The sequence below is a fragment of the Lepidochelys kempii genome, chromosome 8, assembly GCF_965140265.1.
Source record: "Lepidochelys kempii isolate rLepKem1 chromosome 8, rLepKem1.hap2, whole genome shotgun sequence".
Classification (NCBI taxonomy): domain Eukaryota; kingdom Metazoa; phylum Chordata; order Testudines; family Cheloniidae; genus Lepidochelys; species Lepidochelys kempii.
The window spans coordinates 37112665-37140016 of NC_133263.1; the positions used below are offsets into that span (position 1 = coordinate 37112665).

The window sequence follows — 27352 nt, forward strand, 5'->3', positions numbered from 1 at the left end:
ACTCATCATGGTGTTTCTGGCCTTTCTGCTTGTTGTTCCTAGTCTTTTAATTTTAGCTCTGTATGTAAATATAGATAATTCTTAGTTACGAACCTCAATTCAAATTGTGAAAAATTTGAAAAATAAAATCTCACTATTTGTATGTGTTTAACAGTCTTTAAGTGGAGATGGAATCTTGTAGCCCTGTCGTGAAAATCTGGGTGACAGCACACACAATTTTAGGGAAAGGAAATACTTAACTCGTCTATGTGCCCAGAATGCCATCTTCCTATTTTTCCCTCTGTTGTTAATTTGTTGTAGCCAGAACTATTTTTGGAACTCACTTTTACTCTTCATGCTTTAGTTGTCTTACCTAGAAAATTAATGAAAGTGCTTACTGAACTTGATATGAAATAGTTCAGATTTATTCCTTGTTTCCTAACTTTTAGATTATGCTTTTATCATAAATCCTTTACTATTGACACCTTGAAGTGTCACTGCTGAGGTTACAATATTAGATAATTTATTATCTTCGTGGTTGTATGCGGAGAAATCATTTGCAGACTAATCTATTAAAATAAGCTTTTTTGACCTAAACACAGTTTGAATGTGACACTTGCATTATGTTCTACAAACTACATTAAGTGGCATAATTTTTTCAGAGACATTTAATGCTAAACATTTTTTAGAAAATGCATTCTTATAGTATTAAGATTCTATAATACAGTATTTTTTTCCATGTAAAGTGCTCAATTCTCAAGAGTGAAATAACAGTGTTAATGATGTTTTTCAGCGGTGAATAGCAGAGTGCCCACTGGCTCCACTAGTTCCTCTCACACTACGGAATCCCCTACACCCGAGCCCTGTACACAGACACCAAGCAATGTTGGCTCTCAGTCTGTCCTCCCCATGTATCCTTCAGTTGATATTGATGCACATGTAAGTAATTTGGCTTCAGATTTATCTGCTTTACACTGACTTGTTTTAAAATTTAAAATAAAATGTCAGTCTAGCAGTAATGTTTTAAAAAAGTTGACCGTGTTCTGTGCTAAAAACACTTCCCATTTACAAATGTCAATTTCTTTTTCTCCCCACCATGAAGACGGAGAGTAATCACGACACGGCACTGACCCTTGCATGTGCAGGAGGTCATGAAGAGCTTGTGTCTGTATTGATAGCACGAGGTGCCAATATTGAACACAGAGACAAGAAGGGTAAGCTACAAAAAAAACCCTACAATTTGAGCTCAAAGTTCATGTTAAAATGGGGTTGAGTGCTCCATTCATCTCAATGGGTGTTCATTCCCTCCCTCCCCTTCCAACCTCCACATCTGTGCTTGTGAGCCTGTGCTGTGTGTGAAGTATGCCCATTCTCAGCTCCTCACTCTGATCCCAGTACTGCGTGCTTTGAGCATGCCTACTGTGTCTCCCACCCAGAGGGGCAGGGCTTCTCTAGATGCCAGCTCACACAGGTGTGTGCGGGAACGGGGCTCAGGCCCTATCCTCCTCAAAGGGCAGTGTGTCCTCACATCCTGGTGCGCGCACACAGAGTAGTTGGGAGAGCAGCTCAGAGTCTTCAGATCCCAGCTTTCATGTGGGGGTCTTGCAGAGCCATTCAAACCCTCTGAGAAGTATTGGGGCCCCCAGATCCTTGTGCACACGCGCAAGAGAGGAGAATATAGGATTGACAGGCCCCCTTTCTCTGCCACAAATCTTTTCCCTTCCCCTACAACCTATCCTAACTTATGCCCCTTCCTTCGCTCTCCCAGCCCCCACAACACCAGCAATTGCTCCCACAAACCCATTCTCCTTCACTGCTCTGACCCCACTGTTCCATATTTCCCTAGCTGTGCACCAAAAAAAAGTTACAAGAATCTAACAATATTATGAGCGCCTCATGTTAGTAAGCTGTTTATCAGGAACATGTGCCTTGATGAAAAGCACACACAGGTCCCTTGTTCAGGAAACATGATTATATAATCCTAACTGTCTTTCATCTTTCCTCTGGTTAATCAATGCTAATTGATTAATCAGTGCTGGTGCACAGCTATGCTAATACCCAGTGTGGAAAAGTAGCAACACACCCAGCTGCCATTATTGGGTATCTGCATAGAGCGTGTGTAATGTATTATCTCTCAGAAAATAGTTAAAGCTCCTTCTAAACTAGCTGTACAAATTAATAGATGCACATTTCCCAAAAGTAAAAAACAAAAACCAACCTCTTAACAGGGATGGCTAGTAGCAGTGTGCCACAGATCATTCTCAGCTTTCAACCAAGGGAAGGGTTTTCATTCACAGTAGCTAAGACTGTGATTACAGCACATCTCTTTGAACCAACAAATTTCCGTGACAGTGTGCTGGCTGCAAACTCTCCTGTTGAGGCTTGCTGCATGTGTGCATTTCAATTTATTTGTCTCATGAGTGTTTTTAGCATATACTGTTATAGGGAGCCAAACTCTTCCTTTAATAACATTTTTCAGTATTGCTCCCCCAAAAGCGGCAGTGAGTGTCATGCACTAAAGGTATAGGAATGTTGACTGTGAAATGTTTGTCTTGGGGGCTGTATCTGAGGAACTCCTTGTTTAAATGACCCCAAATTTGGGCCACGAGCAGTGCCCACCATCCCCATGGGGCACAGTAAGTCGTAAGACACGCTGAGTAAGAATGTGGATTTTAGAGCTCTTAGAGTCAGCCTTCAAACAAAGCTCTTCTCAACCTCAATAATAGCAGAGTTGGCAATGTGCTATAATACAGTACCCTAAGACTCTATTGGGATATATTTGGAATTCATCTTCTTGTCTGTGGATAGGGCCCTACCAAATTCATAGTCCATTTTGGTCAATGTCATGGTCATAGGATTTAAAAAATTGTAAATTTTGTTATTTCAGCTATTTAAATCTGAAATTTCACAGTGTTGTAATTGTAGGTTTCCTGACCCAAAAAGGAGTTGTGGAGGGGTTGCAGTATTGCTACCCTTCTGCGCTGCTGCTGGCGGTGGTGCTAGGCAGCTGAAGAGCAGCAGCTGCTGGCCGGGAGTCCAGCTCTGAAGGCAGAGCTGCAGCCAGCATCAGCACGGAAGTAAGGATGGCATGGTATGGTATTGCCACCCTTACTTCTGTGTTGCTGCCTGCAGAGCTGGGCCCTCACCCAGCAGCCACCACTCTCCAGCTGCCCAGCTCTGAAGGCGGCCGCACAGAAGTAAGGGTAACAATACCGTGACACCCTAAAATAACCTTGCGACCCCCACCCCGCAACTCCCTTTTGGGTCAGGACACCCAATTTGAGAAACACTCGTCTCCCCCTTGTGAAATCTCTATAGTATAAGGTAAAAGCACACAAAAGACCAATTTCACGGTCCGTGACACCTTTTTCATGGCCATGAATTTGGTAGGGCCCCATCTATGGATGATCATTCTGATATTTGAGCCAGGTATTTGTTGAATTAATCTATTCATACATACTTTCCTGCTTGCTATTAATTATATTTTGAGTTTTTCAGAGATGCTTCTAATTGTGATTCTTTTTGGATTAGGTTTTACACCACTTATTCTGGCTGCAACTGCTGGACATGTTGGTGTAGTGGAAATTCTTTTAGACAAAGGTGGAGATATAGAAGCACAGTCCGAGCGCACAAAGGACACTCCACTTTCACTGGCATGCTCTGGTGGACGCCAAGAGGTACAAATATCTTGCTTACTATTTCTTCTGTGGGTTTTGAGTTGATGTGTAAATTGCTGCATTCATTTCTTGTTCTTTACCCTTAAATTAACGTTTTCATTTTACAAAGTCTTTAAACTTCAGGAATCAGTAGCTGATTTTAGACCCTCTCTTGTCCCAGGAGAAGACAAGGGAATTAACTTTGCCTTGTTTATACAGCCCCACCACTGCAGCCCTTCACTACAGATTGGAGCCATCCTTCTATCCAATTTTCCCTTGTAATATAGTCTGTGAAAATCCTCAGTTGGATGGGGGAGGAAAAAGGCTATTAAGTAATTCAGGGTACCAAGTCAGTCCTATCTTGCAGCCTCTCCACCCCCATAGTAAGTGAAGAGGCATTCTTTGCGGTACTCCAACTCAGAGTGAGATCAGGACCAGAAACTAAACTTGTCTTACACATACACAGCCTTCTAGAACACTAACACTAGACTAGCAGTAATTTCCATTTTGACTTGTAAGTAGATGCAATGTAGAGCTGACGCACAGAAGGTAGAACTACTTTTTAAAAGACAACTGAGTTTTTCACTTTCACATCACTTCTAAGATGTTCAGCCTTACCTGCTTATGATGTCAAAGGCAGAGAAACTTGGAAGAAAATACGGGAAACTATAGTAACACAAATGCGCACATGAAAAATGCAATGATTGCAGGAGATGATAAATGTAGTAATTGGCAAGAAAATGAGGAGACTTGTAAAGGGGAGGCGTGAGTGGGAGAAATGCCCTTCCTCTGCCATTCCATCACCTTCCTTTAACTTTCATAATGATTTGGACATACTTATACTTTTTGCTGGAAAGATTGTGCAACACAAACATAATCAAAATTGGCTTAGGATTCACTTTTTCATTCAAGCTGTGGGAGGCACCACAAGGGAAACCCTTATAAACTTCAACTATATCGGACTTCCTAAGAACAGGATATGTCCTAAATCTTAGACCTCCATTCAGAGAAATAGATTCCCTTAACAGCTTGTAACTTCAGTTCGGTAAAGTAATCCTTTTGGAGGAAAAGTGCTGCATTGGCACAACCCACACAGACTGTTTTATGAATAGGATTAACTGCTGGCTCTAAACAGTGAATAAGTAAAATTAAAGATCCTACAGGGTAACCTCATCACTCGCTAGCCTGCCTGCTGCCCGGGGAAACTGTTAATACACTTAAAGTTTTGAATGTGTGTTAGCCATTATCCAGGAAGTAGCAGAAAATTGTTAAGGCCCAGTGTGTCTTTCACACTTTTTTCATGCTGTACATTTCAGGTAGTTGACTTGCTGCTGGCCCGGGGAGCAAATAAAGAGCATAGGAACGTGTCTGACTATACACCGCTAAGCCTTGCTGCATCTGGGGGATATGTCAACATCATTAAGATCCTGCTTAATGCTGGAGCAGAAATTAATTCAAGGTAATGTACTCTCAATGTCATAGACAAACTGCAGTGTTGGACAGATATTCCACCGTTGGTTTTATATCAAGGCATAATTTGGAGCTTGGCGTGCTTTCAAATCTCCCTGCTAAGTTTGCACTGTTGAAATGTTATGCTTTTTCTGAATGGATACCTTTAGGGAAGCTGCTATAGGTGATCTCCTGCCACCCAAAAAAAAAAAAAAATCCCTAAGTGTTTAGGTTGCTCTTGAGCCTGCATTAGTGCGGCTTATGACCCTGTGTACGTACTCCTTTTCTCCATATTGGGATCTAGCACTTTGTTTCCAGTTGAACTAAATAAGGGAACCAGCCAAAGCTCACAGTGGAGCATGTGTTCTTTTGAAGCTTTTACATTTCAGTGACTCTGGGAAGAGGAAGGAAGGAAGAACTAAAACACATAGGTTTGTTGTCTGTTAAGCAACCTGTGTTCATGTATTGAAGGAAAGTTAACTCATTTTGTATCATCAAAATAGGTTGAAATGTGGACTTGTATAGATGTGTGTCTTTCTGATTTAGATGCAGGCCCTGTGAACTTTTTATTATTTAAATGGCTTAGAATTAGTACAAATACATACTTTAGCAAAACCTATTTCTTCTAAAAGAGAACACGTTCTATTAGTAGGTTTTAAACTGCAAATTTCCCATATCCTGCTGGTTTTCAATAATCTGTTTTGAATTACTGATATTTTAGCTCAGTATGTATACTTTACTGTAAAATGTTGATATGTACTTTGGTTCCAAGAGGATTCATCTAGTTCTGTGGTCTGTAGTTAATTATTTTCTCTCTCTTTAGGACTGGGAGTAAGCTAGGCATTTCTCCTCTGATGTTGGCTGCTATGAATGGCCATGTACCTGCAGTGAAACTCTTGCTTGATATGGGTTCTGATATTAACGCGCAAATTGAGACCAATAGAAATACAGCCCTCACCCTGGCCTGTTTCCAGGGCCGAGCAGAGGTGGTCAGTCTCCTATTGGATAGGAAAGCCAATGTTGAACATAGGGCCAAGGTAAGCAAACGGACTAGCTTTCTCTTCAGATTTATTTCGGGCAAGTGAATCTCTTTATGATTTGTCAGCTTCCTTGAAGTTTCTCTTTTAATATAAATCTTTGAGCTCATTTGCCGATGTTTACTTCACTGATTTAAAAGCAATCCCATAGAATTGATGGCCATATATTTGATCACTCTTGTTCAAAGCATCTCAAAATGTTCTTTAAGAAATCTCTACTACTCACAAGGAACTGTAAAGCATAACACTTTACCAAAACCTCATTATTCTTAGCCTGGAAATCATCACATTCAGAACATTTATAAACAAAAGCTAAAAGAAAAGGAGTACTTGTGGCACCTTAGAGACTAACCAATTTATTTGAGCATGAGCTTTCGTGAGCTACAGCTCACTTCATCAGATGTTTACCGTGGAAACTGCAGCAGACTTTATATACACACAGAAATCATGAAACAATACCTCCTCCCACCCCACTGTCCTGCTGGTAATAGCTTATCTAAAGTGATCAACAGGTGGGCCATTTCCAGCACAAATCCAGGTTTTCTCACCCTCCACCCCCCCCACACAAATTCACTCTCCTGTGTGCTAAAGATAATACCCAGTCTATGTTCCAGCTTCTGTCAGAGTATCAAACTTTTTTTCATAAACTGTGAAATAATCATTATATGTGAAAAACAAATTTGATTACTTACTAGTGGCATTCATCTACTTTTTCCAAAACAGCTAATCCATACTTTCTGAATGGGAAGCAAAATAGGTCCTGACTATTTTTGGTCTTTAAAGATCATGAGATTATAATTTCAAGGTTAACATGACTAATGTTCATTAACAGAACACATGGGAATAGTCCATAAAGCAGAAAAGGAATGTAATATTGTTTATATTTTGACAATGATGCACAGATACAGCTTGCTATTATATGCACTCAAGAAAAATGGTTTAGATTAAGCCTTTCATCTCTTTTAGGTGAAAACTGTGGTCTTAATATTGAACTCATGGTTTAAATACTGAGAGTTCCTGTTTCTAGGACATTCCGTGGGCCCCATTTTTCAGTACACTGGAACAGTTTTGTGCCTCATTCCTGTCACAAAGCAGTCCAAAAGTCAGCGTAGGCTGACACTTGGATTTCACCAGCACAGGGGAATTTTTGATAAACCCTAGAGCTGCAGGTTTAGCATCTTCTGTGCCCCCTTTCCTAGCTGCTTGTGCTGGAAATGTGACTGGGAAAAGGGTATGTGGCCAGTGTTCTCTTGTGCCCAGCTTCTGCAATAACCACTTGGGGATGTTGGCAACTGGTCTAAATTAGAACATCCTGAGCTGGGAACTCGACTGATATCAGGACAGCCCCAGTGCCAAAGGGAATTCAAAGGTGGCATGGAGCCACTTGTTTGACCCCCTTCTGTGCTGAATGCTCCCTGTTTGCATTTGGACCTATATTTCCCTCCGGTTTAAGGAATACTTTTGTTAATTACAAGCTTTTGCTGTTGGGATTAATATCTGATGGGGTTTTGTCATCCATTTGTCTGGTCCACTGTAAAGCCTAAGGCCAAGATTTTAAAAAGTTTGCCTGGAGTTAGACTCCTAAATCCATAAATAAGAGGCCTGGTTTTTAAGTGCTGAAACCCTTGAAGGCACACCCAGACTATATTTTGCATCAATTGCATATTTTGTAACTAGTTTTTTTTTTTTTTTTTTCCAAACAGACTGGTCTTACGCCTTTGATGGAAGCTGCTTCTGGAGGGTATGCAGAGGTTGGAAGAGTTCTCCTTGATAAAGGAGCAGATGTCAATGCTCCACCTGTGCCTTCCTCAAGAGATACAGCTTTAACAATTGCAGCAGACAAAGGCCATTACAAGTTCTGTGAGCTCCTGATTAATCGGTGAGTTATTTCTTATTTCATCAGTAACACACTTGTTCTGTCATAGAGACCCTCTGTGGATAGAATCTCAGAGATGAGGAATAGAGCTTAAATTCTGTATTTAAATTGCTTGACTCTGATTTAGAGATTAATGTAGATGGGAGAGATAAGTCCATAGCTCTGTTTTACTCTATGCATCTAAGTGTCTTTTTAGTTTATGCTATAACTTAAATAGCAAAGGATTTCCCAGCATAAGTTTAGTTTTCCAACTCACCACTGAAGATTTCAGTGATGGAAAATACGAACTTAAGTGCAGTTTGAACATCCACATTTTTTTAGTAACCTTTTCTATATGTCAGACGTGTGCCCTGTGACCTACATTTGTCTTTTTAGGGGAGCACATATTGATGTTCGTAACAAGAAAGGAAACACACCGCTCTGGTTGGCAGCTAATGGTGGTCACTTTGATGTAGTGCAGTTACTTGTGCAGGCAGGAGCTGATGTGGATGCGGCAGATAACCGGAAAATTACACCTCTTATGTCAGCATTTCGTAAGGTAAGTTAATAAGGCAAACTTTGATCTCATGTTTCAACACTGAACACTTTCAAAAACCATTTTAAATTGAAATGGGTAGTCTTGAAAGTGTCAGGAATACAACACATTTTTAAGGTAAGTATATTCTGAAGAGTTTAAATCACTGTTTCAATAGAGGGCTAAAATATGGCTCAACACACCTGACTTTTGAGGGGTGACCTGCTTCAGTTTTGTGTATTCATCAGAGCACACTCCCCAATACAGACTCCGTGGCCAACATGCTTCTTGAGCAGTGGGACCCTGCATTCCAGCTGCCTTAGACCCTGGTACCAGTACCACAGCTGTCCCAATTGCCTAGTAGCTTAGACATGTTACCCCAGAGTCCACCTGGCTGTGGGAGCTCTGGTTTCTTGTTAAACTCTTCCAGAAAAACATGGCAGGAAAGCTAGGAGGAACACAAGCTTAGCAAAAGAATTCATAGAATATCAGAGTTGGAAGGGACCTCTGGAGGTCAATTGCTTAAGCACAGATAATTTACTCCAACACAACACAGTAGAGAGTTGCAAGTCTTTCACAACTAACGCACAAACCTGAATGCAGTTGTCCTAGGGCTGATCTCACCCTGTCTGAGAGTCCTGGATTTGGTAAGCATCCATAGGCTAAGCATACCTTCCCTCCTCCTTAGCCAGGTGGTCTTGGATGTGGTGGTGGTGGTTACCCCTTTGACTCAGAGAAACACTGCTTTTTCTGGTTTCAGAGTAACAGCCGTGTTAGTCTGTATTCGCAAAAAGAAAAGGAGTACTTGTGGCACCTTAGAGACTAACCAATTTATTTGAGCATGAGCTTTCGTGAGCTACAGCTCACTTCATCGGATGCATCGATGAAGTGAGCTGTAGCTCACGAAAGCTCATGCTCAAATAAATTGGTTAGTCTCTAAGGTGCCACAAGTACTCCTTTTCTTTTTACTCCTTTTTCTGTACGTCAGCCATGTGTGCCCAGGCGCTAACTTTCCAAAGAGCCAGGGGGTGCTCAACCCCCGACTCTGCCCTGGCCCCACCCCCACCTCTTCCTGCCCCCGCTTCACCCCTGTCCTGCTTCTTCCTACCCAGTTCCGCCCCCTGCCCAGAGTGCCACGTCCTCACTCCTCTCCCTGCCCAGCCTCCTGCGTGCCACAAAACAGCTGATTGCAGCAGGTGGGAGGTGCGGGGAGATGCTGATCCACAGGACCTGCCGGTGGGTGGGGATGGGAGGGCATGGAGGGAAGTTGATGGGTGGGCTACCGGTGGGTGCTCAGCACCCATCATTTTTTTCCCCATGAGTACTCCAGCTCCGGAGCACCCACAGAGTCACCACCTATGTACCTCTTTTTCCCCATTTGCTTCAGACAGGGGAGTTCCAGGCTCCAGCCCCCTCCCCATCAGCTTCTGTGTAGAGACAAATTCAAAGTCAATGCCCCTGTTAGTGGGGAAAACCCATTGTTCTAGTATGGGAGAGTCATTCAATGCTGTTGTCCCTAGATTGCTCTGTCATAGCTTCTCAAGCATAATCTTTCCTCTAGGTATTAAGCCCCTTTTACAAATTGGAGGCAGTGTGACTTTGTGGACAGAACACTGAACTGGGACTCAGGAGACCTCAGTTCTATTTTCACTCAGGCATTGACCTGGATAAGTCATTTCAATGGAGTGCTGCAGTTTCCCCATCCATAAAATGGGACTAAGAGTGCCTGCCTCCTTTGTAAAGTGTTTTGAGATCTTCTAATGAGAAGTGTGTTTATAAGAGTTAAGTGATATTCTTATTTATAAATCCACAAAGGAGGCTACACACAAAGTAGAGCCCCAATGCAAAACGGAGTACATAGTTTGACACAGATGCATCCCCCAGGCTCTCAAAAATTGAGCTTATTAAATTAATTTAAAAAAAAAAGAATCTCTCCCAACATGTCTTGTCCTTTATCTTTTAGACTGGAAGCTATTTGGGGAAGGGACTATCTTTGTTACTGTTTTGTACACCACTAAGCTCATTGTCAGTACTTTACAAACACTAATAGATGTTTTGGTACTTGGCAACATTTTATTTTAAATTACCATTTCAGGTTTTAGCTTTATAACTGTCATGTCAGCTAAAATTGCCATCCGCTCACTTTCATATTTATAGGACACTATAATTTTATTTTATTTTATTTCATTTTACAGGGTCATGTGAAAGTAGTTCAGTACCTTGTGAAAGAAGTTAACCAGTTTCCTTCAGACATCGAGTGCATGCGATATATAGCAACGATAACTGACAAGGTGAGTTTAATTGACTTTTTGAGAATTGACTTAATGCTTTAAGGATATTTAAAAATACGAAGGTGACCATACCCAGGTCTTAACAAGTTATATAAAATTGAAACCACACGTTTTGAATGTTAATAACATGTTTCATATTAAAAGTTTGGTGCCCAAATGGTAGATCCAAGGCCATTTAAAGACTGAATGGATAATTGAGCTTTATTACTACTATGTGAAACTTTCTCTTCCCACTATTTGTTATGTGGCCTTTGTCTTGCCCAGAGCACCACCAGGTGCTTCTTTCTGAGCATATGTGAAATGCCTATCTTTAACTCTTAAAATTCTGGAGCTAAAAAATTTCTTTGTGGAATCTTAAAATACATATATAAATTTATTTCAGTTTTTATACAGCAACTTATTTAAATCTTTCCATCATGGGTTCATCACTTTTTTCTCTTAAATCAGATTAAAATAATGTTAACAAATCTAGTTATAGAAAAATGAAAAACGTTCAAAAGTCAGGTTACAGCCAACTATTCTGTCACTCTCTATCAGAGTGAGTCATATGTAATTTAGTTATTCTTCCTTCTACTTCAGAACAGTAGAGGATTAAGGGGAAAGGCCAACAGCAAAACTTTAATTCAATTTTATTCTTGGTTTTTAGGACTGTTTTTTAAATACTAAAGTAATGAAGGAACGGGGACCAAATTAACATAAATTTATTCCTAATTTTAAAAACACTTCATACCTATTAGAGGAACTTTTCAGATGTTCATGAAACTTTATTCCTCCCAGTTTGGGTAATGTGCTTTCTTTATTGCAAAGCTATCTTTTAAAAAAAGCTACTTTACAAATGTTAGCACTCTGTATCTTAGCATATTGGAGTATCATAGAATCATAGAATATCAGGGTTGGCAGGGACCTCAGGAGGTCATCTAGTCCAACTCCCTGCTCAAAGCAGGATCAATCCCCAACTAAATTATCTCAGCCAGGGCTTTGTCAAGCCTGACCTTAAAAACCTCAAAGGAAAGAGATTCCACCACCTCCCTAGGTAACGCATTCCAGTGCTTCACCACCCTCCTAGTGAAAAAGTTTTTCCTAATATCCAACCTAAACCTCCCCCACTGCAACTTGAGACCATTACTCCTTGTTCTGTCATCTGCTACCACTGAGAACAGTCTAGAGCCATCCTCTTTGGAACCCCCTTTCAGGTAGTTGAAAGCAACTATCAGATCCCCCTCATTCTTCTCTTTCGCAGACTAAACAATCCTAGTTCCCTCAGCCTCTTCTCATAAGTCATGTGTTCCAGCCCCCTAATCATTTTTGTTGCCCTCCACTGGACTCTCTCCAATTTTTCCACATCCTTCTTGTAGTGTGGTGCCCAAAACTGGACACAGTACTCCAGATGAGGCCTCACCAATGTCAAATAGAGGGGAGCGATCACATCCCTCAATCTGCTGGCAATGCCCCTACTTATACAGCCCAAAATGCCGTTAGCCTTCTTGGCAACAGGGGCACACTGTTGACTCATATCCAGCTTCTCGTCCACTGTGACCCCTAGGTCCTTTTCTGCAGAACTGCTACTTAGCCATTCGGTCCCTAGTCCGTAGCAATGCATGGGATTCTTCCGTCCTAAGTGCAGGACTCTGCACTTGTCTTTGTCGAACCTCATCAGATTTCTTTTGGCCCAATCCTCTGTGTCTAGGTCCCTCTGTATCCTATCCCTACCCTCCAGCGTATCTACCACTCCTCCCAGTTTAGTGTCATTTGCAAACTTGCTGAGGGTGCAGTCCACGCCATTCTCCAGATCATTAATGAAGATATTGAACAAAACTGGCCCCAGGACTGACCCTTGGGGCACTCCGCTTGATACCGGCTGCCAGCTAGACATGGAGCCATTGATCACTACCCGTTGAGCCCAACAATCTAGCCAGCTTTCTGTCCACCTTATAGTCCATTCATCCAGCCCATACTACTTTAACTTGCTGGCAAGTTAGTTGTATGTTTGGCTCACTGGTACTTCTAATCGTACCCTTTAAGAGCAAGCTGCAATAATTAACTTCAGATTTTCAGGATTGTTTTAATAAAATAACTCTTATTCTTCAGGAACTACTGAAGAAGTGTCACCAGTGTGTGGAGACAATTGTGAAGGCTAAAGACCAGCAAGCTGCAGAAGCAAATAAGAACGCAAGTATCCTGCTGAAGGAGCTAGACCTGGAAAAGGTGAGTGGCGAAATCTGTCATCTTAGGTTAGTTCTTGGCTACTGCATCTGCATATGGCAACTTTTTCTTGCAGATGTGTGTAAACTTACAGGTTTTCCCTACTTCAAATTTGTAACTGCTACAAAATATAAATTAATGATGTTTTTAAATATAAAAGGAGGATTTGGGGATATGTCAGTAAATAGATAATTAACCCAAAAGGTGGCTTTTAGAAACCCCTTTGGTTGTACTGATTTTTTTTTCCACCCAACTTTGGCTTTTTTGGGACCCGAGAATTTTTCAGGCAGGGACCAGGGGGCCTGGCAGCCAAGACCACCTGACCTCTATGGCAGCAGGCCTGCAGGGAGCAGAAGGATGCACACCCTGAATGTTAGTCCCCCCGCCAGACAGAGCCCCCTCCTTATCCCTGCCCTTTAGCACTGCTCCAGGACTGAGCTCAGGATGGGCTCTGGCCAGCGGGGGGAGGTCAGTACTCACAGGGTGCAGCCTTCCACTCTCCTCCTAACACCCCTTCCCTCAAACCCCCTCCGCCGCCCCACGCCCCCGAGCCCTTCAATGTGGCTCATCTGCTTCCTCTGCACAGTGGGGAGTAAGAAGGGCAGGGAGCTGGAAGGCTTCTTCAGCTGCTATGTAGTGAGTACCTCTGCATGCTGTGAGGACTAGGCACTCCCCCATGCCACTGTTGCCCTTTGTTAGTTTGTTTTTACAATTATCACCGTTTCTAAAAAATGTTGACTATACACCGATAAATTCCCATTAAATTAACAAAAAAAATTAAAAACCAAAATTGAACTCTTATTTACATGTCACAATTCAGTGGATTTGGCATCTCTGCCTGGCTGCAGCTAGCATATACTATAATGATGAAATATTCTATTTTTCATTCATTGCCTGTGTGAATCTCCATTATAGAAGGTGCATGTGCCCCAAGTGCACAAGCTCAGCTCTGTTTGAATAGTAGTGTCTCTTGGGGCTGCAGTGTGCAACCTGGATGTTCTTGCACTCCTACTTCAGAATATCCAATGCTGGACAGCCCCACCCACCATCCAGCCCTTCTGACCTCCATAGGCAACAAGTTGGAACTCGTTTGTGTCCATAACTACTCCCACTAGTTCCTTTTAGGAAATTTTAGGCTTGTTACTTTTTTGGTTAATTAAGCTGTTTGCCAGCATTTTGCATTACTCTGTACTTTAGTTGGATGCAGAATGTGAAAACATGAAGGGTCTTCAGTTAAAACTGTTAATATATATAAAACAATATCAGCTTGTTCTATGACTTTTATCTTAAAGTAGACCTTTGAGCTGTCAGATCAGTTAAACAGAGTTCAACTGGATTTGAGACTTCAAAAGAATTACTCCCATCCCCATGTGCTGCAAAGTAGTGCAATCAGTGACTGAGTCAATAATTAACAGTCATCCATTTGATAATGCTGCAGTGCCCAGAATAGCATTATGGGGTGCTGGGCTGCATTAGGGACTTTTTTTGTACAGGAGAGTGAAAGTGGAGCTTTTGACTCTTTACAATAATTAACTCACCATGTTGTTTTTCACAAGAGAGAAGTTTTACCAAATTCCATTTTTACTAATTATCTTTAGCCTCCTTCTGTCGCATTAAATTTCATTTGGTTATTTTTCACTTCATCTGCTAACCTACAGTTTAGTGTTGTTGGTACTAACTGCCTCATTGTACCAAAGAACACATCTCTATCATTCTGGTTGCATGCAGCTTGGTGACTGATTTTTCTTTTTCCTTGATAAGTCTTATTTTGAAAACTGCAGTTCCATCTAGTCCACTACTTCTATTTAATTTCTGTTCATTCTGCTGTCATTGTCATGGCTTTTCTGCATAATGATTCAGGTCATAACGGAATTTTTCTTGATTATCTACCCTCAGACATTTTTTCCATTGAAGCCCTGAATTTGTAAACATAAGAGAATATTAATCTTTGGTATTAATGCATGGTAGAACTACATATTAATGCTTTTCCCATAGTCAAGAGAAGAGAGCAGAAAACAGGCTCTTGCAGCTAAGAGAGAAAAGAGAAAGGAAAAGAGAAAGAAGAAGAAAGAGGAGCAAAAAAGAAAACAAGAGGAAGATGAGGAAAACAAACCTAAGGAAACTTTAGAGCTGCCAGAAGATGATGATGAAGAGGAGAATGATGATGAAGGTGAAGAATATCTAATGTTTTTACTATTCTGTGGTGGGAAAGCACTTGTTGGATTGTATAAATGTTTCTAAATCCTTCTTGGTGAAAAGCTATTTTAGGTGCCATTGTTTTCTTCATACTGGAAAGGAGGAGCAGTTAGTCAATAGGTTTATTCACTCTGAATATTCTTCCTACATATCTGCAAGAACTCAATGTAGAAAATATTTAAAATGTTTAAGAAAGTATTACTCTTGGGGGAATTCTGCACTACTGCACATGTGCAGAATTCATGTCCCCTGCAGATTTCTTTGCTTCCCTGCAAAAAAATGACTTTCTGACAGGAAAGCAAAGGGAAGGCCAAGAGCGATCATGTGCTCTTCCACAGCAGTGCAGGCATGTTGTTTCCGGTGCTAGGAGTATCCGGCAGGGGCTGGGAATGCCCTAGTGGCTCCTATGCTGCACTGGACTCTGCTGCTAATCCTGGCTGGGCTGGAGAGGATGGGACTTGCTCTTCCTCTGCAAGAAGTGGCCAGGGCCAGGTTTATGGCAGAGTCAGACCCACCTCCAGAAACCTCCCCCAGCTGCAGGAAGTTCCGCGTGCGGCCCCCCCCCCCCCATGTCCTGCCCCATCACTCCTCAGCCACAGGGCTCACTGTGCGGACAGCTACTCCTCTGTGCATTCAGGCTCCCCCTTCCCCCCCCAGGTTTCACCTTCTGCATCCAGAGGTGACCCCCCGATGAGCCCCCTTCACCTAGACACCCACCCACTGAACCCCAGCTAACTGCACCCTGACCAGCCCCACGCCTCTATACCTGGACCACCCCAATGAGCCCCCAGACCCTCACACACACAGAACCTCCCATCCTGCCGAGCCTAACCTCTGCATCCAGAACCCCAGTGCCCTCACCCAGACCCCCCCACCAAGCCCCAACCACCTTCACCTGAACCCCACGACAAACCCCTGTGCATCCAGATCCCCCCGTGTCGACTCCTACCGTGAGCCACCTGAACCCACATTGTCCCACACAGAACCCTCTTACCCCCAAACCTGAATCCCCCACACACTAAGCCACTCCACACTTGGATCCTGCTGGGCTGAGCCTACTTGCCCACACCTCATGCACCTGGCACAGAGGGACAGGGCCTCAGGGTGTTTCTGAGGCAGGCCCAGCCCTTGTGCTGTGTCAGCATCAGGAGCAACCTCACCACCGAGTCTGTGTCCCCAGGTGGGTGGCTACAGGGTGATCTCCGATCTCCATGCAGCCAGTGGCATGTGCTTCCCCACTGCCATGCCGGAGCCTCCACATTTAGTTACTAACAAATAAAATGTGTAGAACTTTAAAATATTGCGCACAGAATTTTTATTTTTTTACACAGAATTCCCACAGGAGTAAAGTATATTCTGCCATTGTTAAACGCCTTCCACTATGAAAATGCACATCTGTACTAATGATAGAACGGAGCCTTTTGTATGTGTAGTGTGTGTACATGTCTCAAATTTGTGTTTTTGAGGAAGTCTTAATGGCAGGCTGACTATATCAATTGGTTCTGTCTACAATGCTCACTATAGCAGGAGTAGCGTTGGTGTACAAAGCAAAAGTCATGGAAGTATAGCTTTTAAAATTTTAGGCTTCCTAGGCATTGTTTTGTACCCTAAATAACTTATTTTGGGATTTTAGTGCAGATAGTGCAGATTTTAGTGCTTGTTCTGTGCTAATCGTGAAAGATTTGAGCAGGAATGATCTTTTTAAAACCTGACTTGACTTAGATTTTTAAAATGTCTAATTTCCCTTCAGGGAGGGTGAAATATTTCATCCTTGAAGAAAGGAAAGCTCTTGCTGAGTTTAATTGTCTGGCCTTTTGTGTCACTGCAGTGTTTCAGAGCTCCTGCTCTGCATTAGTTTCCCATGCAACTGTCATTGTTCCCAGTGAAACTAGTTCTGTTGTTACCATCGTATCCCCTCAACCACACATCAAATCTAGGATTTTTAAATCACTAGAATGGCTGGATTCCTTACTCTAGTGACAGCTAACACAAATGTAACTTTAGTTGTAATTTTCTTAACAAGTAAGACTTTTTTTATATTAAATGTTTTATGCTGTATGTTGACTTTTTTTTCCCCAGTGGAGCAAGAAGTTCCTATAGAGCCTCCGAGCGCAACCACTACAACCACAATTGGAATCTCTGCAACATCAGCTACTTTCACAAATGTCTTCGGGAAAAAGAGAGCCAATGTGGTAACAACCCCTAGCACAAATAGAAAAAATAAAAAGAACAAAACGAAGGACACTCCTCAAAATGTGCAGATAATTTTGCCAGATCAGCATATATCTCTAGCACAGCAAAAAGCAGATAAAAATAAAATAAACGGAGAGCCAAGAGGTGGTGGTGCAGGTGGGAATAGTGATTCTGATAACCTGGATAGCACAGATTGCAATAGCGAGAGTAGCAGTGGAGGTAAAAGCCAGGAGTTGAACTTCACTATGGATACAAACCCTTCTGGTGATAGGGGATATGCCTCATTACTGCTCCCTTCTCAGGAAGAAAAGACAAGCACCTCAGCTTCAAAAATACAAACAAGGTGAGTCTTCAGTTACTCTACCCTGCCCTCTCATGACTGCTGCTTGGTCTGTCCCATTGTGAATCTGTTTACTGCTGCTTAGATTTTACAGAATGTGGTCAATCTCCTCACCTTGTGGTGCTGGGATCCAAGAATTCTGCTTTGTTTAGTTTTGATTCTGGACCAGTTGGACATGACTGAAAGTCAAAACAATCCAATGGCTCCTCAGTAGCCTGTGTAAAATAAGTTGGAGGTTCAGTCCAGTTCCTGTGAACATGTTAACCACACAAAATACACTAATTGGCATTGACGGTGTTCATATTGCAGAAGCTGTGGTCTAAATAGGGGCATTGAGAATGAAAAAAAAAATTGAGAACTGTTTTAATTGATAGTTTTGTCTAACCTCTTAAAATTTATGCTCTGCAACTACTTTAACTACTTTTATTTTATAGTCTGTAATCAATACATATCTGTTCCCAGACTTGAAGGTGACGCTAATCCCAATTCATTATCAGCAAGTTATAAATCTGTGTCCCTGCCTCTGACCTCTCCAAACATAAAGCTGAACCTTACTAGTCCAAAAAGAGGTCAGAAAAGAGAAGAAGGCTGGAAAGAAGTGGTTAGAAGGTAATGGGTTTTAATTCTGTGTTTTCAAATTATGTGTAGACTTTTTTTGATTTATAAACTGTGTACTTACACAGAACATTCAGCAGAGTTAGCGTGACTGTAATGATTTATAGAAGCCCTTCTTCCTTTGTGCTTGCAGTGCTTTGCAAACAAATGACAATCATTATGGGTGGTAATTACAATTCAAAAAGCCAAACATGGGATCAGTATTTTACAGTAGGAGTGGGATTCTTCCCAGGGCCTGACTCTAATCAGAAGGAAACACCTGCAGGGAGGGGGAGTTTATTCTAGCTCTTCTTTAAGTGGTGAGGAATAAGCCTACGCTCCATTGGTAAAAAAGGAATACAGCAGCAAAAGCTCTGACACACTTCAGTTTCACATGGGATCCCTCAAAGATTGGTAGGTGTCAATGAAGATCCACAGGGAGGTGGACAACGGACTGAGACATGGTGCTTATTATGTTGACCCACATTCTGGCTGCTGATTCTGCTCCAACTCATTCATGATCCTAAAATAGACTTAGGAGCATGGTTATATAGTTCAAGAGCTTCAGCTTCTGAAATGGCAGCTCCTTCCTCTTCCTTGAAAATGTACATAATTTTGTTACATTGGGTGGCTTGTGGCCGTATTTTAGTCATTCGTTCTGTCTATATGTAGCTGGAAATTGTTTAAATTTTCTACCTTTTTTTTACTCGCTTTGTTGAAGTGAGATAAGCATGAAAACATAAATCCTAAATTTTTGCATTTAGCCCTGACTTAGCGTCTCACATTCTGAAATGCAGGATTTTGACTAAATGTCCTTTTTAGAGCATCTTTTAGCTTGTGTACATGGAACACTGTTTTAGAGAGGACTTGAAGTTTGAGTTATGGGGAAGCTGTCTTTTTTTTAGCAAATGAAAAATCTATGCAATTAAAATCTAAGATAAGTTCCAACCTCATCAGTTCACACCAATTAAAATGTGCGATTTTCCCATACTTTGGTGATTGTGTATGTTCATAAATATTGTTCCCTTTTATGAGATGTGTATGATAGTCATAGATTTTTCCCTCTCCCCCCCACCCCCAAACTTGGTGAGTTGTGAAGGCATGACACTGTAAAAAGGCAGATAGCTGCCTTTACCAGGGCTGCACACAGACCCAGTGGTGAGCTGGAGCCGGTTCGCGCAAACCAGTTGTTAAATTTTGAACCAGTTTTAGAACTGGTTGGTAAAAATTGTTACGACTCCCTGAGCTCCCGGCCAGGGAGGCTCCCCCGACGCCTCCCCCCTCTCGCAGAGCCTCAGTATACTTCGCTGCCAGTGCTCTGGACCGCTCCTGGGCAACTCTGCAGCTCCTGCCGCTTTGAGCAGCATGGTGAGGGGTAGGGCTGCGAGCTCCAGCGGGCCGCACAGCATCCGTCACGCTTCCCTGAGCAGCATGGTAAGGGGGCCAGGCTGGAGCTGGGAGGAAGGGTTGGATAAGGGGCAGGGAGCAGTTGGAGGGGGCGGTCAGGGAACGGGGTGGTGGGGGATTGGGTAGGGTGTGGGAGTTCCGGGGTGGGGTCTGTTGGGCAGGACTGGTGTAACCACTAGGCAGACTAGGCGGCCGCCTAGGGCACCAACTGGTTGGGGGCGCTAAAAAGCGGTGCCCCACAAATTTTTTTGAAACAGTGGAGCACAAGGCTGCTGCTGCTCCTTGCCTCCCAGCTCCAGAGGGGCTGACAGTGGCGCGGCCAGTCCCTCCCACCGGGGGAGCAGCCGGTGGCTGAGCAGGGAAGGGGAGGGTCTAGCGCTAGCAGCTGCGCCGCCTTGCCTGTGCTGCGGGCCAAGTCGGGTTGCCCCTGGGGCTCTCAGCAGCAGCTACTGCTATGAGCCCCGGGGTAGCGGGGAGCCCAGCTCAGCCCGCAGTGTGTGGGGACTGGCTGCCTGCGTCGCCGTTGAGAGCCCCGGGGGCAGCGGGGTGCCCAGCTCAGCCGTGGTGCAGGGAAGAAGGCACAGCTGCGCTCTGCTCTTCAGGCGGAGAAGCTGGGTGTCTACTCTGCCTGCAAGGTGCCTACCCGGGCCACAGGGAGCCGCACGGGCCTGCAGAGCACCGGCGGGTGGGCAGGGCCAGTCCCTGGCCTGGGGAATGGTGTATGTGGGAGCAACCCAGGCACCCCTCTCCCAGCCAGTGGCACCGACCAGCTACCTTCTCCCCTGTGCACCCCCTGCCCAAACAACCCACCTTGTCCTGCCACTTTTGCCTCTGGGCAACCTCTACCCGGCAACCCCCCCTTGCCAGCCACAGTCACCTTCACCCCTGCATCAACCTCGGGACCCCACCCACCCACCTGCCCACTCCTCCCTTGTGCAAACTCCTCCCTGCCACCTTCACCCCCGTGCAACAACTCCCTGGCACATACACACCCCCGCCTGCCAGCCCCTTGCAACAACCCCCTCCTGCCCACTTCTCCCTTGTGCCACTTCCTCCCTGCAACGAGCCCCTTTTGCCTCTGTGCAATCTGTTCCCTGCCACTACACCCCCACCCCCTCCACCTCTTGGCTCATCCCTTGAATCAGAACTTTTTATAGGGAACCAGTTGTTAAGATTTTGGTAGCTCATCACTGCACAGACCCCACTATTGATCCTGAAGCTGCTACACCTCTCCAGACAGGTCTCTTAAGTCTCCTAGTTTAGTCATTTGCTTTACTTTTACTGTGTTTGGTATGATGTTTCTTTCAGAGTTGCTGTGGTTCTAGAAATTTCTTTCTAAAATGGTGGATTTTGATAACCCTAAGAACTCAAGATTTGTTACGGAAGGAATGTGCTCACAAAATGTCTACCCTGGGCCAGAATTTGCTGTGCCCTGCCCTGGGTAGCAGAGCACACATATCGTCTAAGAGCCTTTTAACAACCCACGTGTCCTTTTCAAAGTAACTAGGTGTTGCACATGTTTATTACTTCCTAAAGCCTATCCCACAATCTGGCTGGTGAATCTTGCTCATATGCTCAGGGTTCGGCTGATCGCCATATTTGGGGTCGAGAAGGAATTTTCCTCCAGGGCAGATTGGAAGAGGCCCTGGAGGTTTTTTGCCTTCCTCTGTAGCATGGGGCACGGGTCACTTGCTGGGGGATTCTCTGCTTCTTGAAGTCTTTTTAAACCATGATTTGAGGACTTCAGTAGCTCAGACATGGTGAGAGGTTTATCGCAGGAGCGTGTGGGTGAGATTCTGTGGCCTGCCTTGTGCAGGAGGTCAGACTAGATGATCATAATGGTCCCTTCTGACCTTAATATTTATGAATCTATGAATTCCAAGACCAAGAACTATCCTAACTCCCACTCCCTCAAAGCACCCAATTGGGTAGAAGGGATGTCTATCAAAGAAATAACCAATGAAAAGATTTCTTCTATCCTTGACAGGCAAGTAGGCAGAGTTTTGAAAGATCCTGCCACTAGCAACACTCTGCAGCCAACACCAGTTGAGCAATTTCAGCTGCAGAGAGGAGGGCGCTGCTGTTCAGGAGCAAAAAGGTACTGTTTTGGGCATTTTTTTCAAACTAAAAAACAATGAGCTTGGTGGGTGGGGAGGGAGGCATTAGAGGGTGGGTGAGGAGTCTGGTTCTGGGTGCTATTTAGAGCTTGTCTGAGGAATGAATTCCTTGGTGGTGAGGAGGGTGTCTGAGTGGGTGAATAGGGGTTTACTTCGCGGAGTGGATTGAGGAGGGTAAGGGAGACTGGAATGCAACTAGGGTCCTTGTGAATCATATGGAAAGCTCTTGGAAGCTACATGAGGAAGGGAGCTTCGTCATGGAGAGGGGGAGATTGGGAACTCCAATAGAGAGAAGTCTTTATACTAATGCAGATCCAAAGGGGAGGGGATTGGAACATGAGAAATGCTGGGGGTGAGGGCATAGTGTGTATTCTAAGAGCATTGTTTGGGGAGATTGGGATGATAGTGTGAATTTTGTGGATGGCAGGAGACCAGTAACTTAAAAGACGAGACATATTAGAATGTTAATATTTTCAGCTGGTCAGTGTAAAAACTATCCATTTTACATTACACATGTTTAACATTTCCTGCCTAATTTCTTGCTGCTAGTATAATCTAAAATATTAAATATGACTAAACTTAAAATGTAGGTGAAGCTGGCAATAACATAGAGATGTACAGTCTATAGTCTGTTCAGATTCTTGAACCTTCATCAGTGTTTCCTGAAACCCCTTGGAATTCCCTCTAACTGTACAGTTCACAAATTGCAATATGCCACTGTTAAGCTTGAAAGTCATGTATGGGTTTGAGAGGTCCAGTCTTTGAAGTCTGGGAGCAAGGGTGGCCTAAAGGGACCTTGGCTGGGGTCTGGAATGCAAGCATAGCTGGTGTTCTAAGGCTTCCCATTACCATATGCCTGCACTGATCCACCAATTCCATATGAATTTGAAAATCCTAGCAGTTCATTTAATAAGTCCATTGAATGTTTGGGTTGCAGTGTCATGGCCTAAAAATAAATGTACTTCTGAAAATCTGTGCTGTCTTCATAGTGGCTTCCAGCATCCCTTTGGACCCTTGAATTGCACAGTTGGCCTGCTTGCTATAAATCATTGCGTAGGGTCACTGGCAATCTTCCAGCGCATTTGTGGTTTCTCACTTGAGGTCTAGGAGACATTAATTCTCCCAGGATGTTGGATCAAGACCCAGACTTTAAAGTCTTGCTCAAGCAGGTGGTATTTCAAAGATTATCAGTGTGAATATGTTAAAAAAGTTTCCGTATTGCCATATACCAGTAGAAGCAATTTGTATCCAGTGGCTAATCCCTGTGATCCAAAGATGCTTGATACTAATTAAAATGTGAAGTAGGAGAGTCACTTAGGATTTCATATCATTTACATTTTTAAAATGTACAGCTTAGGACAAAAGAGGAAGAACTATATGTCCAAAACAGCATGTATATTGTATAATGTGCATCTATATGATGTGATATACTTGGCTGAATAAGTGTTCTGAAGAAACTTCAGAAGTGCTCAGGATAACAAGTAATGTCAGTGGGGAAGTTTTAGAGAGGCCCCGAAGAGTGAATTCAATACCAGCAGAAAACCACTTACTGACCTAAAATGTAAAAATATTGGGATGTTCAGTTGCCAAACAAAACAGATTTTGGCACTTTTTAAATTTCTCTAAAATGATTTAACAAATTTGCAATCTTTGTGATATAGGTCTAAGAAATTATCTGTCCCAGCTTCTGTCGTATCTAGAATAATGGGAAGAGGTGGGTGCAACATCACAGCAATTCAAGATGTCACTGGTGCTCATATTGATGTGGACAAACAAAAAGATAAGAATGGAGAGAGAATGATCACAATAAGGTACGGTACATGGAAACAAAATAATTGTAAATTGACTTGGTACAAGTTCTTTTCTTACGAAGTCTGCTTATCTTTAAGGTACGACATATTGGCTCTTTGGCACTAGTGTATAGTGCATAAATTGCTGACAGCAGGACATGCTGAAAATCTGATACACAAAGTTAAACCATAAAATAAGCAAATATCAAGAAATAAAACTTCTTGACTGTTCCATTCAAGTACTGTACTAATATAGGAAAAATAAATTGTTTAGTTCAAGAAGTGGTGCAACAAAGTGAGAATTCCATTCCAGAGAGAAGATTAATACTTTTTTTTTTTAATTTCAGGGGCGGTACTGAATCAACGAGGTATGCAGTGCAACTCATCAGTGCCCTTATTCAAGATCCTGCCAAGGAACTGGAAGACTTAATTCCTAAAACTCATATAAGAACACCTGCTCCAAACACCAAATCAATTCATGCAAACTTTTCATCTGGAGTCAGTACCGCAGCTGTTTCCAACAAAAACTCCTTCCCGCTCGGCGCACCACCTCTTATCACGTCGCAGTCATCGACACTTTCTACTTTCCAGCCCACTAACAAATTAAACAAGAATGTTCCAGCAAATGTGCGTTCTTCTTTTCCAGTGTCTCTGCCCTTAGCTTATTCCCACCCTCATTTTGCCTTGCTGGCTGCTCAAACTATGCAACAGATTCGGCACCCTCGCTTACCTATGGCGCAGTTTGGAGGCACTTTTTCACCTTCGCCGAACACTTGGGGACCATTCCCAGTGAGACCAGTTAACCCTAGCAGCACAAACAGCTCTCCAAAGCATAATAGTTCAAGTCGTGTAGGTAACCAGAATGGGAATATTTTACAGACAGAGTCTACTGGATTAGCTACTGCTAATTGTCCTATTACTGTCTCTTCTGTAGTTGCTTCCACCCAACCGCTGTGTGCAACAAGTAGTCGGACTCCCTCATCAGTCAGAAAGCAGTTGTTCACCTGTGTTCCAAAAACAAGTGTGGTGGCAACAGCAATCTCAACTGTGACAAGCACCTGTAGCGCTCTGCCTTCTGCTTCCTCTGCACCTGTAAACAACGGGCAAGTTCCCACAGCATTTCTGCCCTCTAATGTTCCACAAACACAGCATTCTGCACTTAAAACGGACTCTTTCTCAGCTATCTCAGCACCCAAAGAGAAGGTGTCAACACCAGACCAACCTACTGGAAACACGTGTGCACCATCTTCGGTTGCAAGTAGTTGCAATATATCCACTTGCAGCAATCCAGGAGTCCTAGAAACTCGCCCGTCTAGCAGCCCTGCACCTCTAAATAACGTCCAAGATGAGATACTGCCAACCAGCATGTCAGATATAAGTTCTTCTGTGTCGATGCCTTTTTCATCTAGCTCAGAACCCACTCCATTAAGCTTAGCTTCACCCAGATCAATTGCTGCAGATAATCAGGACAACAGTAATTTACCTCAGTTAGCTGTACCAGCACCTCGAGTTTCTCACAGAATGCAGCCTAGAGGTTCTTTCTATTCAGTGGTACCAAATGCAAACTTACATCAAGATCATCAGTCTATTTTTGTTACAAATCCAGTTCCTTTAACGCCATCTCAAGGTCCACCTGCTGCAGTGCAGCTTTCATCAGCCATGAATGTTATGAACGGTTCTCAGATGCACATTAACCCAGCAAACAAATCATTGCCGCCTACGTTTGGGCCAGCAACGCTTTTCAATCACTTTAGCAGTCTTTTTGATAACAACCAGGTGCCAGCCAACCAAGGATGGGGAGACTGTCCACTCTCCACACGAGCAGCAGCAGACCCATCTTTTACTGTTCAGTCTACTTTTCTGAGTAACTCTGTGCTTGGACACATAGAAAATGTGCATCCTGATAACTCCAAGGCTCCTGGATTCAGGCCACCTTCCCAGAGAGTTTCTACCAGCCCTGTAGGTAAGTCCACAAAGTTTCTACACTGGCATAAAGAGACAATCCTGCCATTAGTCTTTGACCCTATTCTCAAATTGCTCCAGCAATACTTTACAATGTAGTATGCATAGAACTCCAACCTGAGAGCTTAACTTGCCAAGTTTAATTTCCAAAAACTATTTAAAATTATACACATCCAGTTCTTTTTCCCACCTCTCACCTGTCAGGTACTGGTAATGCTGCGGAAGCAACCACCATTGGCCCTTTAAGGAAATAAGAGCCTTGTGGCACTTGTCGAAACTCCACTCACAGGTGTCTAATATTGATTCCATCTGGAGGAAGGATGGATTGTCATGGTGGTAGGCCAAGGATAGTAGGAGATGGGGATCTTGGTGGATCCCTGTCCTCTTGGTGTTTCGAACTTGGTCACTTAACATTCTCAGCATATGGGACTTAGTAAGGGACTGAACGCTTGACAGTCCTGCTGTCTTTTCCCTGACATTTACCTAGTGGACACACAAAGGATGTTACCCTTACCTCATTGCTCTCTTCAGATTTGTTCATATTTCAGAAGATTAGACTGTATTTTGAAGACAGGTGCCTAGAGCGCCTCACTTCCAAGCTTTCCTAAGTTAATTTGCTTCAAGTCTTTCACCCAACACCATCCCACAAACCCTTTTAAAACTTTGGGTCAAAATTTCAAAACTTGGATACTGAAGTTAGGCACCTAAATAAGTGAACAGAGTTTCAGAAGTGATACGTTCCCATTGAGTTCAAATGGGGCTATGGGTGCTCCGCACTTCTGAAACCGGGCCTAACATCAAAAGTCAGAAAATGTTTGCCAGGGTGTGTCAAAGAGTTTTTAAAATATTTTAAATTTAAACTAGGTAGCTGAATTCTGAAGAGCACAAGCAGTTAGACTGCCTATGATCTCTATGCTCCCAGTACAAAAAATAGAACCAAATTCATCTAGAACTGAGAGAGCTGGAATAGTCTCACCTCATTCATCCAATCCTCTAATACAGTAACTCTTCACTTAACGTTGTAGTTATGTTCCTGAAAAATGTGACTTTAAGCTAAACAATGTTAAGCGAATCCAATTTCCCCATAAGAATTAATGTAAATATGGGAGGAATTAGGTTCCAGGGAAATTTTTTTTGCCAGACACACACACACAGAGTATGAGTTTTAAACTATTTAATACTGTACACAGCAATGACGATTGTGAAGCTTGGTTGAGGTGGTGAAGTCAGAGGGTGGGATATTTCCCAGGGAATGCCTTAGTGCTAAATGATGAACTAGCAATTGTCTGAGCCCTCAGGGGATTAACTCATTGTTAATGTAGCCTCACACTCTACAAAGCAGTAGGAATGGAGGGAGGGGAGACAGCATGGCAGACAGAGACACACACGGGGGTGTGAGAGATGCACATTTCCCTTTTAAGTACTCTGACCCACTCTTAAGTACACTGCCTTGTTAAGTTAATCAGCAAGCTGAGACCACAGCTGCCAGGAAGCTCCCTGAGTCCCCCTGCTCTATGGAGATGAGGTAAGTGGGGTGCAGGAGCAAGGGGGAGGGGGACAACCTGACAGCCCTCCTCTCCTCCCCCACCCCGCAAGCAGGAGGCTCGGGGAGCAGCTCTAAGGCAGATGGCGGGAGCAGCTCATGGCAGGGACAGCCGAACTGCAGGCAATTGATAGCCTGCTGGGCGGTGGCTGCACAGGGAACTTAGGGAAGCTGATAGGGGGGCTGCTGGTCCACGCTGGTTCCAA

General features: G+C 43.3%; 1 protein-coding gene across 9 annotated transcripts in view; it reads left to right on the forward strand.

The window, feature by feature from the left end:
- Window positions 1-27352, forward strand: part of ANKHD1 (ankyrin repeat and KH domain containing 1) — a 206664-nt gene that overhangs the window by 166371 nt on the left and 12941 nt on the right. For all 9 annotated transcript variants that reach the window (XM_073356055.1, XM_073356058.1, XM_073356056.1 and 6 more), the window contains 15 exons: window positions 773-918; window positions 1082-1193; window positions 3511-3656; window positions 4952-5094; window positions 5908-6121; window positions 7825-8000; window positions 8373-8535; window positions 10707-10802; window positions 12891-13007; window positions 15000-15174; window positions 17280-17736; window positions 18196-18342; window positions 21722-21832; window positions 23513-23662; window positions 23989-25604. In XM_073356055.1, coding sequence (XP_073212156.1) covers window positions 773-918; window positions 1082-1193; window positions 3511-3656; window positions 4952-5094; window positions 5908-6121; window positions 7825-8000; window positions 8373-8535; window positions 10707-10802; window positions 12891-13007; window positions 15000-15174; window positions 17280-17736; window positions 18196-18342; window positions 21722-21832; window positions 23513-23662; window positions 23989-25604 — 3969 coding nt within the window. The remainder of the gene's footprint in view (window positions 1-772; window positions 919-1081; window positions 1194-3510; window positions 3657-4951; window positions 5095-5907; window positions 6122-7824; window positions 8001-8372; window positions 8536-10706; window positions 10803-12890; window positions 13008-14999; window positions 15175-17279; window positions 17737-18195; window positions 18343-21721; window positions 21833-23512; window positions 23663-23988; window positions 25605-27352) is intronic.